The 12,665-nt window shown below is 49.2% G+C and overlaps 1 protein-coding gene across 1 annotated transcript in view; it reads left to right on the forward strand.

The window, feature by feature from the left end:
* TIMM17B (translocase of inner mitochondrial membrane 17B) overlaps positions 1-12,257 on the forward strand; it is a 43,417-nt gene extending 31,160 nt beyond the window's left edge. Inside the window, exons 4-6 of the mRNA XM_086940365.1 lie at positions 5,593-5,721; positions 7,850-7,960; positions 11,192-12,257. Coding sequence (XP_086796491.1) covers positions 5,593-5,721; positions 7,850-7,960; positions 11,192-11,280 — 329 coding nt within the window. The 3' untranslated portion in view covers positions 11,281-12,257. The remainder of the gene's footprint in view (positions 1-5,592; positions 5,722-7,849; positions 7,961-11,191) is intronic.
* Positions 12,258-12,665: the final 408 nt, after the last annotated feature.

Consider the following 12,665-nt stretch of genomic DNA (forward strand, 5'->3'; position numbering starts at 1 on the left):
GAAAGATAACTGGGAGAGTGGTTAATGGGCATGAGTGACAGCTGGGCTAATGCTGAGCTCCGGTGTCTGACTGGTTGATGAGTAATGAATGGTTTTTAAAGAAGCCTTAGCTAGTAATGTTTGGAGGTGACATGAGCCATGGCTGCTGTTGGCTGAAGGTGAGGGACGATGAGCCTCATAGTGGCTGGGGATGGGGGGGGGGCACTGAGCTATTGAATATAAGGTGGGCTCCGACTACAGGTCTGATGGTTGTGTCCGACTACAGGTCTGATGGTTGTCTCCGACTACAGGTCTGATGGTTGTCTCGGACTACAAGTCTGATGGTTGTCTCGATCTACAGGTCTGATGGTTGTCTCGGACTACAGATCTGATGGTTGTCTCGGACTACAGGTCTGATGGTTGTCTCGGACTACAGGTCTGATGGTTGTCTCGGACTACAGGTCTGATGGTTGTCTCGGACTACAGGTCTGATGGTTGTCTCGGACTACAGGTCTGATGGTTGTCTCGGACTACAGGTCTGATGGTTGTCTCGGACTACAGGTCTGATGGTTGTCTCGGACTACAGGTCTGATGGTTGTCTCGGACTACAGGTCTGATGGTTGTCTCGGACTACAGGTCCGATGGTTGTCTCGGACTACAGGTCTGATGGTTGTCTCGGACTACAGGTCTGATGGTTGTCTCGGACTACAGGTCTGATGGTTGTCTCGGACTACAGGTCTGATGGTTGTCTCGGACTACAGGTCTGATGGTTGTCTCGGACTACAGGTCTGATGGTTGTCTCGGACTACAGGTCTGATGGTTGTCTCGGACTACAGGTCTGATGGTTGTCTCGGACTACAGGTCTGATGGTTGTCTCGGACTACAGGTCTGATGGTTGTCTCGGACTAGAGGTCTGATGGTTGTCTCGGACTAGAGGTCTGATGCTTGTCTGACTAGAGGTCTGATGCTTGGGAATGACAACCAGCTGGACTAGTACTGTCTGGAGATGAGGGACATAAAGGGTCACAATGGGGTGAGATGAACGATGGGTGACTTGTGGTAGGTGGAAGTTGTTTTTGGGATGCTTATGGTTGCAGGTGATGGAAATGGACACCATTGAAGTGGGTAATAGTAATGACTGCTCTATGCTTTGCTATATATCTACACGACTAGAAGGACCATAAGTGGCAGACGCAAAGGGTGGCAGTGGTTTGAGATGTAGGATTGGTGGCAGCCGATGCGTAGAGTTGGAAAATGATTGGGCTCATGGGGGTTGAATGGTAATGTTTGGACTAGTGCTGGTTGGAGGCGAGTGATGGCCGAACTAGAACGGGGTAAGAATGAAGGCTCGAGGTCTACTCGTACGTGGAGAAGCACTTGGCTAGTGGTGGATGGTGGTGGGTGTGACTGCTGATGATGGTTGGAGGTGAATTGATGACTGAGCTAGTGATTGAAAGTAAGGCGACGGAGCTGAGAAAAGGCTGGATTGGTAGTGTTTTAAGCTGAATAATGGGACTGGTGGTGGTGGGCTGAAGTTAGAAGAAGATTGGTTTAATGCTGGATCTAGTTCAGTGTTGTCAGTGTTGGTTTTGGTGGGAGGTTAGGAACAAGAGAAGTGGTGGTGGTGGGTGAAGATGGAGGTATCGCTGTGTGGAGCTTCACATATTAGTTCTTTTCAGCGTGTACCTGCGCAGCAAAGACTGTCAAGTCGTGGGTCACAGGTGTGCATGTTGTGGACACTTTTGGGTGTCGTGCACATTTTGTGTCCCCCTTTTAATCTCAGGTGGGTGCAGTTCCAGCAGTCTCTTGAGCTGAATGAACAGGCAGATGGAAGAGGCGTTGTAAGGGCCACAAGCAGGCTAAACTCGATGCAGTAATCTATTGGCCATGGTACCTGTGCTGGGCGTCCTCTCCCTGTTCCATCACTGACGATTGTGAACAATCCCCCTCCGATCCTCTGCCTAATTTACCTTTGTGTCTTCTGAACTAAGCTGCCAGATGTTGCTTCTTTTTGTTCAAAGGCACTTTTGCCTTTCCTCCTTCTCCGGTTCTGTCCTGTTTGCTGAGCTTTCGTTGTCGTCGTTCCCTTTCTCCGAGGCTCCCTCTCTGTGCTTGGTTAACATCATGTTCTGATAATGGTCTGTTACCATTTAAAAACATTACTGCCTTTTTGTGCGTCGCTCCATCTTATGCCGCGCTTCCGGTGCTGATGTAGCATGTTTACAGTTGAGAAGATATCTTTCTTTGCTCTTGGCTCGTTCTTCTGAATGGCTGTGTTCATGATGATCCTGCTAGCTTCACATGCCTTCCTCTGCCTATGTCTCCCCAACTCTGTGCTGTGACAGCGTTGCTCCTTTTACCTCTAGGAGTGTTGTTTCACTTCTTTGGTTTTATTCGAGCCTTGTTCCATCGGTGGAACTAACATTATTGATCGTACAACAGTTAGGACTCTGCAGACTTTATTCGCTTCTTCTCTCTGGGACGGAGCTTCCTTGGTGTGCTGAAGTTGCTGTGCTAATGCGGTGTCTGTACCTTCAGAAAGCTTTGCTGCTTCCCTATGTGTCTACGTAGGGTTCTGCAAATGATGCGCTGGTTCCTGGTCTGTTCCTTAGTCTCCCTGGCTTATGCTGAACTTGCTCTTCCAATCTGTTGCAGCCTTAAAGCTCTCCTGGCTTCTTCTGTACTCACACGTAGTTCTCCCTCTCCCCCTCTCCGGTACCAATGCTGCTCTGTTGCTTCTCTTTGCTTGAATATTTCTCTATGTTCTTAATTTTCTGAGCAAAGGCTGCATCTGGTACTGTCAAAAATCATTGCTGCCTCCTGTCTGTTGGGTGTACGGAACTGGCTGTGCTTATGCAGCTTCTGTGCTGAACTTCCACTGCCAGTGTTGTCTTATGCCATCTGTTGGGTTCACAGTCTTCTTAATGTACTACTACCATAGGCTCCCTCTTTGTTCTCTGCAATTCGTCCCATATGTTACCTTGTGCCTAAAATGTGCCTTATGCTTCCCAAAGGCACCTTTAGTGTGTTGGTGTGATCTGTCCAAACAATGGCATTCCTGGAATAACATATGTCATCCTTCCTTTAATTTTTCAAATTATTATAAATAGTTTAGGCGAGTGCAGGGTTCTGGATGAAGTGTGTTTCGGAAGTCAGTGATATAAAACGTTGTTTGTTTGCTTATGGAGGGTCCTTGCAGATGGCATACAATGAGAAGCAATAGTCGTTCGTTTGGCTTCTTTATGTTGTAGCTTGTATTATTGTTGGCAAGCCAAACGTATGGCAAGTTGGAATAGTCTTGTCTGCACAAAATCAAATGACGTGAAATGTCCCACAGAAGTCAAAGGTCAGAAACAATAGAATGTCTATTTGTAGATGTGTGGTTGTTTATTACGGATGTATGACGTTACCACGCATACCATTACCACGCATACCATTACAACGCGGTATTTACAACGAAGACCGTTACAACGCATAGCGCTTTGAGGTGCCGGATAGTGGTAAGTATAATTTTATATTCCAACTCTAGTCCCCGTGGATACTAGGGAAGGTGTTGGATATAAAATTAAACGTATTCCCTATCCTAGAGCGCCCCCCAGCGCCATGCGTTGTAATGGTATGCGTGGTAATGCCTGCGTTGTAAGTGTAGTGCGTGGTAAAAAATGCGTGGTAACAGTTGTACACCTTTATTACAGCTCAGTGTCTTGTTTATTACCACTTACAGAATCTTGTTGTTGTTTACCATTCACAGATTCTTGTTGTTGATTAAAACTCATGTTGACTACCACACAGATTATTGTTGTGGATTACCACTCACAGGTTCCACACTTCTGGTTTGTTCAGTCGAGGAGTCCATTTGAGTGGGATGGTATCTGTTGGTAACCGTTCAGAACTGTAGTGCTCCCTCCAGTATGGCTTGGTTATCCAATGGGTAGCTGAGGATGGCATTTTTTGGTTCACATTTGTGAGTCTGTCTCTCCTTTACCTCTTTCCTGCAAAATTATTTGTATGTCGAGTAACATTGGAATTCAAAGCTTAACGTCGCAACTGGATCAGCCCGAAGGCTTAAAATTGAAATATCAAAAGTAAATAAAGATTAATGACCTTTGTGATAAGCCACTGTTCAACAAAAGCTTGCCTAATTTAACTAGCTAGGCCTTCTTTCGAGATTAAAGCCACCCATAAGAGTGTTTAATCTCCCCACAACCAGGTTTTCTACCATCCTTCAGCCTGTTTTCTTTTACAGTTTCAAGTGCAGCCACCAAGCATCTCCTTGTTGCGGCTGCTACACAGCTTGCACTTCCTACAGGCGCTGCGTAACATCCAACAGATGGAATTGGTTCAGTGTAGCAGCCTAGCTCCTGACTCCAATGTGTCCATCAGCTTGAAACTCTTCTATACTGAATCATTGGCGATCCACCCTTTAGAGGAAGTCAATATCGTTATTGAATGCTAACAGGTCTGTGGGATGAACGCACAGCTTAGTTGACGGTACTGGCATCAGTGCTACGGATGCAACACTGATTCATGGCTTTGAACCACCTTGAGCAGTCCTTGGGGTGTGATGATGGCCCAGACCCAGTGGAACGAATGAAGGTCTTGTAAGTGATAGTCTGCCAGACACGCGATGAGACCTGGATGGACCTACAAACATGGGAGGTGACTTGTCTGCCCACTGGTCTGGGTTTGAGATGCTACTTTTTTGGTGGGGATCTGCGTGCTTGGCATAGATGTTAGGACTGCAGCGTAATGTGTGCTGCCATGATCTTTAAATGTTTAAACCGCCTTTACCGCGTCTTTCATTGTGCGCTGTCTGCAGACTTCATGTCTTGGACGGCTTGTGATAGTAGCACCAGTTTTTCAGGCTTCAGTTTTTTTAAACCTACTTTCTTTTCAGTCTCCTGATAGCGATTTCACAAGCCGTTTTGTGCCTACTCAGCACTTTCTTTTTGGACAATAAACATGCTGTGCTGCTTACAACTGCCCCCCACTGGCCATATATGGACATGGCTGCAGGCGTAGGGTCAAAATATAGTGTTACTTATGTTTCTTTTCAAGTCTAAGCTAGGGTTACAACTAATAGGGTTTCTACTAATTTAATTTAGTTTGGGTAACACCAGGGGGTAACTCTTGTTAGTTAATTTAGGATTGTTAGTGTGAATAGGAATGTGTCTATGGTTCCATTTAGGTGATATTTTCCTTTAATTTAGGGTTGAGTTAACATTAGTACTAGAGCAAGGTTGAATGCACAATTGTAGGATACAAGGTTAAGGTTAACAATGAGGATAATGCCTTGCATTCAGTTCGAGGGTAGGATAGGGGACGGATTGAATGGACATGAGGGTGAATTGGGAAGAATGAGTTGCATATTTTAGGGAGGAACTCTTGCTATATTTCTGTGTATCTTCCTCTTCCTTTTTTCAGCTTGGGAAATAGGGGGTCGAGTAGGCCAGTCTGTTGCTCTCCTGGTGGGCTGGCTGCTGCAGGAGGTAGTTGAGTCGTTTTAATGGCTCTATTTATATTTTTTTGAATGGGAGCTCCGTGTACTCTGTAAGCATCTTTAGATGGTGTCATCAGTGTGTTTACATTTCTCCTTCTCTTTTGTCCCGGCAGGTAGCTTTGCTGTCTGGGGAGGCCTCTTCTCTACTATTGATTGTGGACTGGTTAAGCTCCGTGGAAAGGAAGACCCCTGGAACTCTATCACCAGTGGTGCGCTCACTGGGGCCGTTCTCGCTTCCCGCAGTAAGTGCCAAAGCCTTTGACGCTAAGACGCCTTGACAAAATACCCTCTGTCATAAGTATGGGATGTCCAAAGGACTTCTGCATCCCAGAAAGAGGTTGGTGCCCCCTCTAGTGGGGGTACCAAATTACTGCACACAGCTGGAAAAATACCCATCTTCGCTGTATGGAGAGCACTAGAGGAACCCAAATTCTATTTTACCCTATTGCTAAAATTCCTCCCACCGTTCCTGGATGACCTGCAGTTTTGATGGTATAAGGGAAAGGGCTTTTCACTTTTAAAAACACCTTACTGCTGACCCTCAAGTGGCTTGTACTGATCAGTAGTCATCAAACCACTTCTAGTTCTCAGGGTCCCTCCAGTGGTCTTCAGAGACCCTTGTGCCCTCATCTACTTGCCCTCAGAACCTCTCACCCTGCTCAGAGCTCCTCGGTTAGTTCTAGGAGCTCCTCAGACCTACTGCTCATGGAACACCTTCATTGGTTCTTAGAAGGCATCACCCACTCATGAAGAGCTCCTAAACCGGCCCTCAGGCTCTCCCTGCTCATCCTCTTATCCTTTCTAAGCCGCCTTCTGCCACCCTCCAGACATCACCTCCTAGGCCACCAAGGCATCTCCTGAACCTCGAAGCCCAAAGGCCTCCCCAGCAATCTGGCTTTAGCTTCCCAGGTACCTGCATGTATTGTGCAGCCAAGCTCATGACTGGTACCCGCTCCTGTTTAAGTAAAGACCTCTCTGGGGTGCCTTCCTGGTGGCTTCAGCTCACAGTTGCAAGGCTCTCTCTACTACTCCAGGTTCCCACTCATTCAAGTCATTAACAGCAGGCGAGACGTGCAGAAGTAGAATATAAACATACATTCTTCATGTGGTGTCACTCCTAAGAGCCCTTTCTGTCATCAGAAATTGTCTCCACCTTGCCTCTGTCCCTTACTTGAAGTGAGTGGTGACCTAAGCAATGGCCTCTGCCTAGTTGCTGGGTGCATGGGGGTGGAGCCGCAGAGGGTGTAGTACTCTAACAAGGGTCGAGCGCTTACGCATGGAACAGAAGCGCAAATAAAGTGACGGGGTGGTACCCAGAGGTGTTCAGAAGCATACCTGAAGCACATGCATCTGTCACTTTTTTCCTATCATCTTAATCCCTGTAGACCGTCACATACCACTGGAACAGGCTCCCTCTGTCCATCCATGCATGCTCCGATTTCTCTCAAGGCCTGGTTTCTGTTGCTTCAAGAAACCTCTCCAGACCTGGTTCTGATCAGCTGCTTCTCCATTTGTCTGCCAACACAGCGCCGAGGTGCCCCTCCAGGATGAGATGTTTGCGCCATACCAAGGACCCTTTAACATAACATAACAAATCGATAATGTGGGAGTGGGGCAGGGGCCTTATAAGACCCAAGTGGGAAGTATTTCCTTGACAAAAGGAACTGGCCTTGGCACTGGCTGGCGCGATTTCAACATTTGAGACGTGCCAGGACATAGTGAGATGCTTTAGTGGCAGGTAATGGGAAGGGAAAATCTTGAAACTGTTTTTGTGGTGCTTATAAAGTGCCCTGTTAACCTAAGGTGTCCTGGCACCGAACTCCAAGCACAGCCCAGAGCGGAGGATCATAAGCGAGACTTTGATGCTTACGAATAGTAAGCTAGACCATGTTTGAAGTGCAGTTATCAGATTATGGGCACAGCGAGGCAGTGAAGGGTGCCAGTGGCAATTGTCTCCTTCAGTGACCGATGCAAGGTACCGGATGGATGAGTTGGACTCCAAGCTGGTAACTCGCCTGCCAAAGACACTGGAACGCATGGCCCACGTCATTAGTTCTCTTTTATACAAATAATACATTTTATTCTGAATCGTGATTCATGGCGTATGGTAAGTTGGTGCCCAGGTGACTGTTTCTATCTGAGTAGATTGTGCCCAGGCCTGCCAGCTCTGTGCCCATTGTGAGCGAAGAGTAGAACAAACCTGCTGCATTCATGGGGCCTAGTTGATGTGATTGAGTAAAGCAGGCCGTACCAAGCTGCAGAGTCTGCGGGGGCGCACTGGCCTGTTGCGCACGCATGAACGCCCCTGCCTGTTGCTATCCCTTGGTTTCCTTTCCGCCTGGGTCTCACCCCTGTTCCTCTCTCTCTTAGGCGGTCCGCTGGCCATGGTAGGCTCTGCCATGATGGGCGGGATCCTGCTAGCACTGATCGAAGGCGTGGGCATCCTGCTGACGCGCTACACCGCACAGCAGTTCCAGAACCGTGAGTCCTTTCATTGCTGACCTTGGCTGTTGGGTGGCAGAGGGTGGCATGGGCCTGCTCTCTTCGGGCCAAGAGTGGGGTGACTGTGGCACAGAGGGCAGTGCTTGAGTGAACCAGCAGCATGCCCTGGGTGACTTGCGATGAATGAGGCGCTCTGGGTGACTTGCGATGAATGAAGCGCTCTGGGTGACTTGCGATGAATGAAGCGCTCTGGGTGACTTGCGATGAATGAAGCGCTCTGGGTGACTTGCGATGAATGAAGCGCTTTGGGTGACTTGCGATGAATGAAGCGCTCTGGGTGACTTGCGATGAATGAGGCGCTCTGGGTGACTTGCGATGAATGAAGCGCTCTGGGTGACTTTTGATGAATGAAGCGCTCTGGGTGACTTTTGATGGATGAAGCGCTTTGGGTGACTTGCGATGAATGAGGCGCTCTGGGTGACTTGCGATGAATGAGGCGCTCTGGGTGACTTGTGATGGATGAAGTGCTCTGGGTGACTTGCGATGAATGAGGCGCTCTGGGTGACTTGCGATGAATGAGGCGCTCTGGGTGACTTGCGATGAATGAAGCGCTCTGGGTGACTTGCGATGAATGAAGCGCTCTGGGTGACTTGCGATGAATGAAGCGCTCTGGGTGACTTGCGATGAATGAAGCGCTCTGGGTGACTTGCGATGAATGAAGCGCTTTGGGTGACTTGCGATGAATGAAGCGCTCTGGGTGACTTGCGATGAATGAGGCGCTCTGGGTGACTTGCGATGAATGAAGCGCTCTGGGTGACTTTTGATGAATGAAGCGCTCTGGGTGACTTTTGATGGATGAAGCGCTTTGGGTGACTTGCGATGAATGAGGCGCTCTGGGTGACTTGCGATGAATGAGGCGCTCTGGGTGACTTGTGATGGATGAAGTGCTCTGGGTGACTTGCGATGAATGAGGCGCTCTGGGTGACTTGCGATGAATGAGGCGCTCTGGGTGACTTGCGATGAATGAAGCGCTCTGGGTGACTTGTGATGGATGAAGCGCTCTGGGTGACTTGCGATGAATGAGGCGCTCTGGGTGACTTGCGATGAATGAGGCGCTCTGGGTGACTTGTGATGGATGAAGCGCTCTGGGTGACTTTTGATGAATGAAGCGCTCTGGGTGACTTTTGATGGATGAAGCGCTTTGGGTGACTTGCGATGAATGAGGCGCTCTGGGTGACTTGCGATGAATGAGGCGCTCTGGGTGACTTGTGATGGATGAAGTGCTCTGGGTGACTTGCGATGAATGAGGCGCTCTGGGTGACTTGCGATGAATGAGGCGCTCTGGGTGACTTGCGATGAATGAGGCGCTCTGGGTGACTTGCGATGAATGAAGCGCTCTGGGTGACTTGTGATGGATGAAGCGCTCTGGGTGACTTGCGATGAATGAGGCGCTCTGGGTGACTTGCGATGAATGAGGCGCTCTGGGTGACTTGTGATGGATGAAGCGCTCTGGGTGACTTTTGATGAATTAAGCGCTCTGGGTGACTTTTGATGAATTAAGCGCTCTGGGTGACTTTTGATGAATTAAGCGCTCTGGGTGACTTTTGATGAAAAGCGCTCTGGGTTATTTGCGATGAATTAAGCGCTCTGGGTGACTTGCGATGAATTAAGCGCTCTGGGTGACTTGCGATGAATTAAGCGCTCTGGGTGACTTGCAATGAATGAGGCCCTCTGGGTGACTTGTGATGGATGAAGCGCTCTGGGTGATTTGCGATGAATGAGGCGCTCTGGGTGACTTGCGATGAATGAAGCCCTCTGGGTGACTTGCGATGAATGAGGCGCTCTGGGTGACTTGCGATGAATGAGGCGCTCTGGGTGACTTGCGATGAATGAAGCGCTCTGGGTGACTTGCGATGAATGAAGCCCTCTGGGTGACTTGCGATGAATGAGGCGCTCTGGGTGACTTGCGATGAATGAGGCCCTCTGGGTGACTTGTGATGGATGAAGCGCTCTGGGTGACTTGTGATGGATGAAGCGCTCTGGGTGACTTGCGATGGATGAGGCGCTCTGGGTGACTTGCGATGGATGAAGCGCTCTGGGTGACTTGTGATGGATGAAGCGCTCTGGGTGACTTTTGATGGATGAAGCGCTCTGGGTGACTTTTGATGGATGAAGCGCTTTGGGTGACTATTGATGGATGAAGCGCTCTGGGTGACTTTTGATGGATGAAGCGCTCTGGGTGACTTGCGATGGATGAAGCGCTTTGGGTGACTTGCGATGGATGAAGCGCTTTGGGTGACTTGCGATGGATGAAGCGCTCTGGGTGACTTGCGATGGATGAAGCGCTCTGGGTGACTTACGATGGATGAAGCGCTTTTGGTGACTTGCGATGGATGAAGCGCTTTGGGTGACTTGCGATGGATGAAGCGCGCTGGGTGACTTGCTATGGATGAAGCGCTCTGGGTGACTTGCTATGGATGAAGCGCTTTGGGTGACTTGCGATGGATGAAGCGCTTTGGGTGACTTGCGATGGATGAAGCGCTTTGGGTGACTTGCGATGGATGAAGCGCTTTGGGTGACTATTGATGGATGAAGCGCTCTGGGTGACTTTTGATGGATGAAGCGCTCTGGGTGACTTGCGATGGATGAAGCGCTTTGGGTGACTTGCGATGGATGAAGCGCTTTGGGTGACTTGCGATGGATGAAGCGCTCTGGGTGACTTGCGATGGATGAAGCGCTCTGGGTGACTTACGATGGATGAAGCGCTTTGGGTGACTTGCGATGGATGAAGCGCTTTGGGTGACTTGCGATGGATGAAGCGCGCTGGGTGACTTGCTATGGATGAAGCGCTCTGGGTGACTTGCTATGGATGAAGCGCTTTGGGTGACTTGCGATGGATGAAGCGCTTTGGGTGACTTGTGATTGATGAAGCGCGCTGGGTGACGCGATGGATGTAGCGCTCTGGGTGGCTTGCGATTGATGAAGTGCTCTGGGTGACTTGCTATGGATGAAGAGCTTTGGGTGACTTGTGATGGATGAAACGTGCTGGGTTACGCGATGGATGAAGCGCTTTGGGTGACTTGCGATGGATGAAGTGCTCTGGGTGACTTGCTATGGATGTAGCGCTCTGGGTGACTTGTGATGGATGAAGCGCTCTGGGTGACTTGTGATGGATGTAGCGCTCTGGGTGACTTGCGATGGATAAAGCGCTCTTTACTTTAGAAACTTTTTTTATTCTTCAATTTATTATTTTTTCCTTTCCTTTTCCAGCCAATCCTTTTGGAGAGGACCCCAGCCAGCTTCCGCCCCAGAATGGTTCCCCGCCCCCAGGCTTCGGTGGTTACGGACAGTACCAGTGACGCTGACCCCGAGGGTCAGCGGGATGACGCCACCGGTGACCTCAGCCCTCAGAACTCTAGATTCGTCATCTGCAGCAGACATCCACCTTTTTCGTCTGACTGTTTGGCAGGGCGGAAGTGTTGCCGGAGGACAAAAAGATGTTAAAAATTAGTTATTTTTTCCACAAAGACTGGTGCGTAGGGGGAGACGGAGGCCCGTTTACCACGAAGTAAAAAACGAAAATGTTTGATACTAAACAAGGTGGGAGGTGGGAGTGATGGAAAAGGACTTTCTCGTGCCAGAAATATCCATTATTAAATCTGATCTGCGAAAGAAGCGCGTTCTGCACCTCGGAGCAGCTGTCGTGCGTGTGGAAGGTGTGAACTCACGTATCCGCGCCCCTCCATCCCCGCTCCCTCCCACACGCCCCTCCCTCGCACGCGCCTGTGGGGGGTGGAGTGACAGGCCTGCGCCCACATCGAGCTGTTCTGAGTGAGCCGGGCCTGCCCTGTTTTGGGGTCTCTGTGAACTTCGCGGCTGCTTGGGACGAGGCTAGTTGAATTGTAGCCCCCTCTTAACTGTTCTCTTTTTAACGTTTCCAAATATATGTTGCGGAAAAGACTTGCTCTTTTTCCAAGAGGCTGCACACTTCTGTTTAGTTCTGTTTATGGTGTGAGACTCCTTGTTTAAAAGCGATTACTGGGAAATAACTGGTGTGTTGGGGGATGTGAAACCAAGAACCGAGAGAGGTCATTATAGGTGGGCCAGCCAACAAATCAACAGAGAGCCGAGCCAAAGGCCTGTCTGACCGGAATAAGGTGTCTTCAAAGTTATAAAAAAACAAATTCTTTAAAATGCATAAGCGTCTTACCTTAAAAGATCGGATTGTTTTTGTACAGCGCAAACCCTGAGCTCGGATATTGGAAGGTGCTCTCATGTATGATAACAAACTAAACGGAGAGATTGTAAAATAAAATATTTGCCCAGGATCACAGGGTATGGTGGAGTGGGAAAGCCGTGTTTTCTGTTTTCATGCTGTGCAATTCGTCCACCAGATGGCTGCCTTGGTCTCTCGCTTTTAAAACCAAAGGTTTCTACTTTGTTTTGAATTCTTGGCTCTTGATGGTAGACCAAGGGTGGCAGACTGGATCCAGATTAAAGCTCGGCTCCTTTTGGGCTCCAGGGTTCAAGAGGACCTCAGGCAGAGCCAGGACCCTGGCTCGAGATATGCGTGCTCACCCCTGGGATGCCGCTGCATGAACCGTAAGTACAATGAAAACCATGGTGGGTTATCATGGAGCGTACCCCACTTCCGGCCTGTGAGATCACCACAGAGAGCTTGGATTAAAATCAGACCGAGACTTGTGGCCAGCCACCCTGAGGTGTGCTCAGTGCCTATTCTGAC

This window comes from Lissotriton vulgaris, chromosome 10 (assembly GCF_964263255.1).
Source record: "Lissotriton vulgaris chromosome 10, aLisVul1.2, whole genome shotgun sequence".
Classification (NCBI taxonomy): Eukaryota; Metazoa; Chordata; class Amphibia; order Caudata; family Salamandridae; genus Lissotriton; species Lissotriton vulgaris.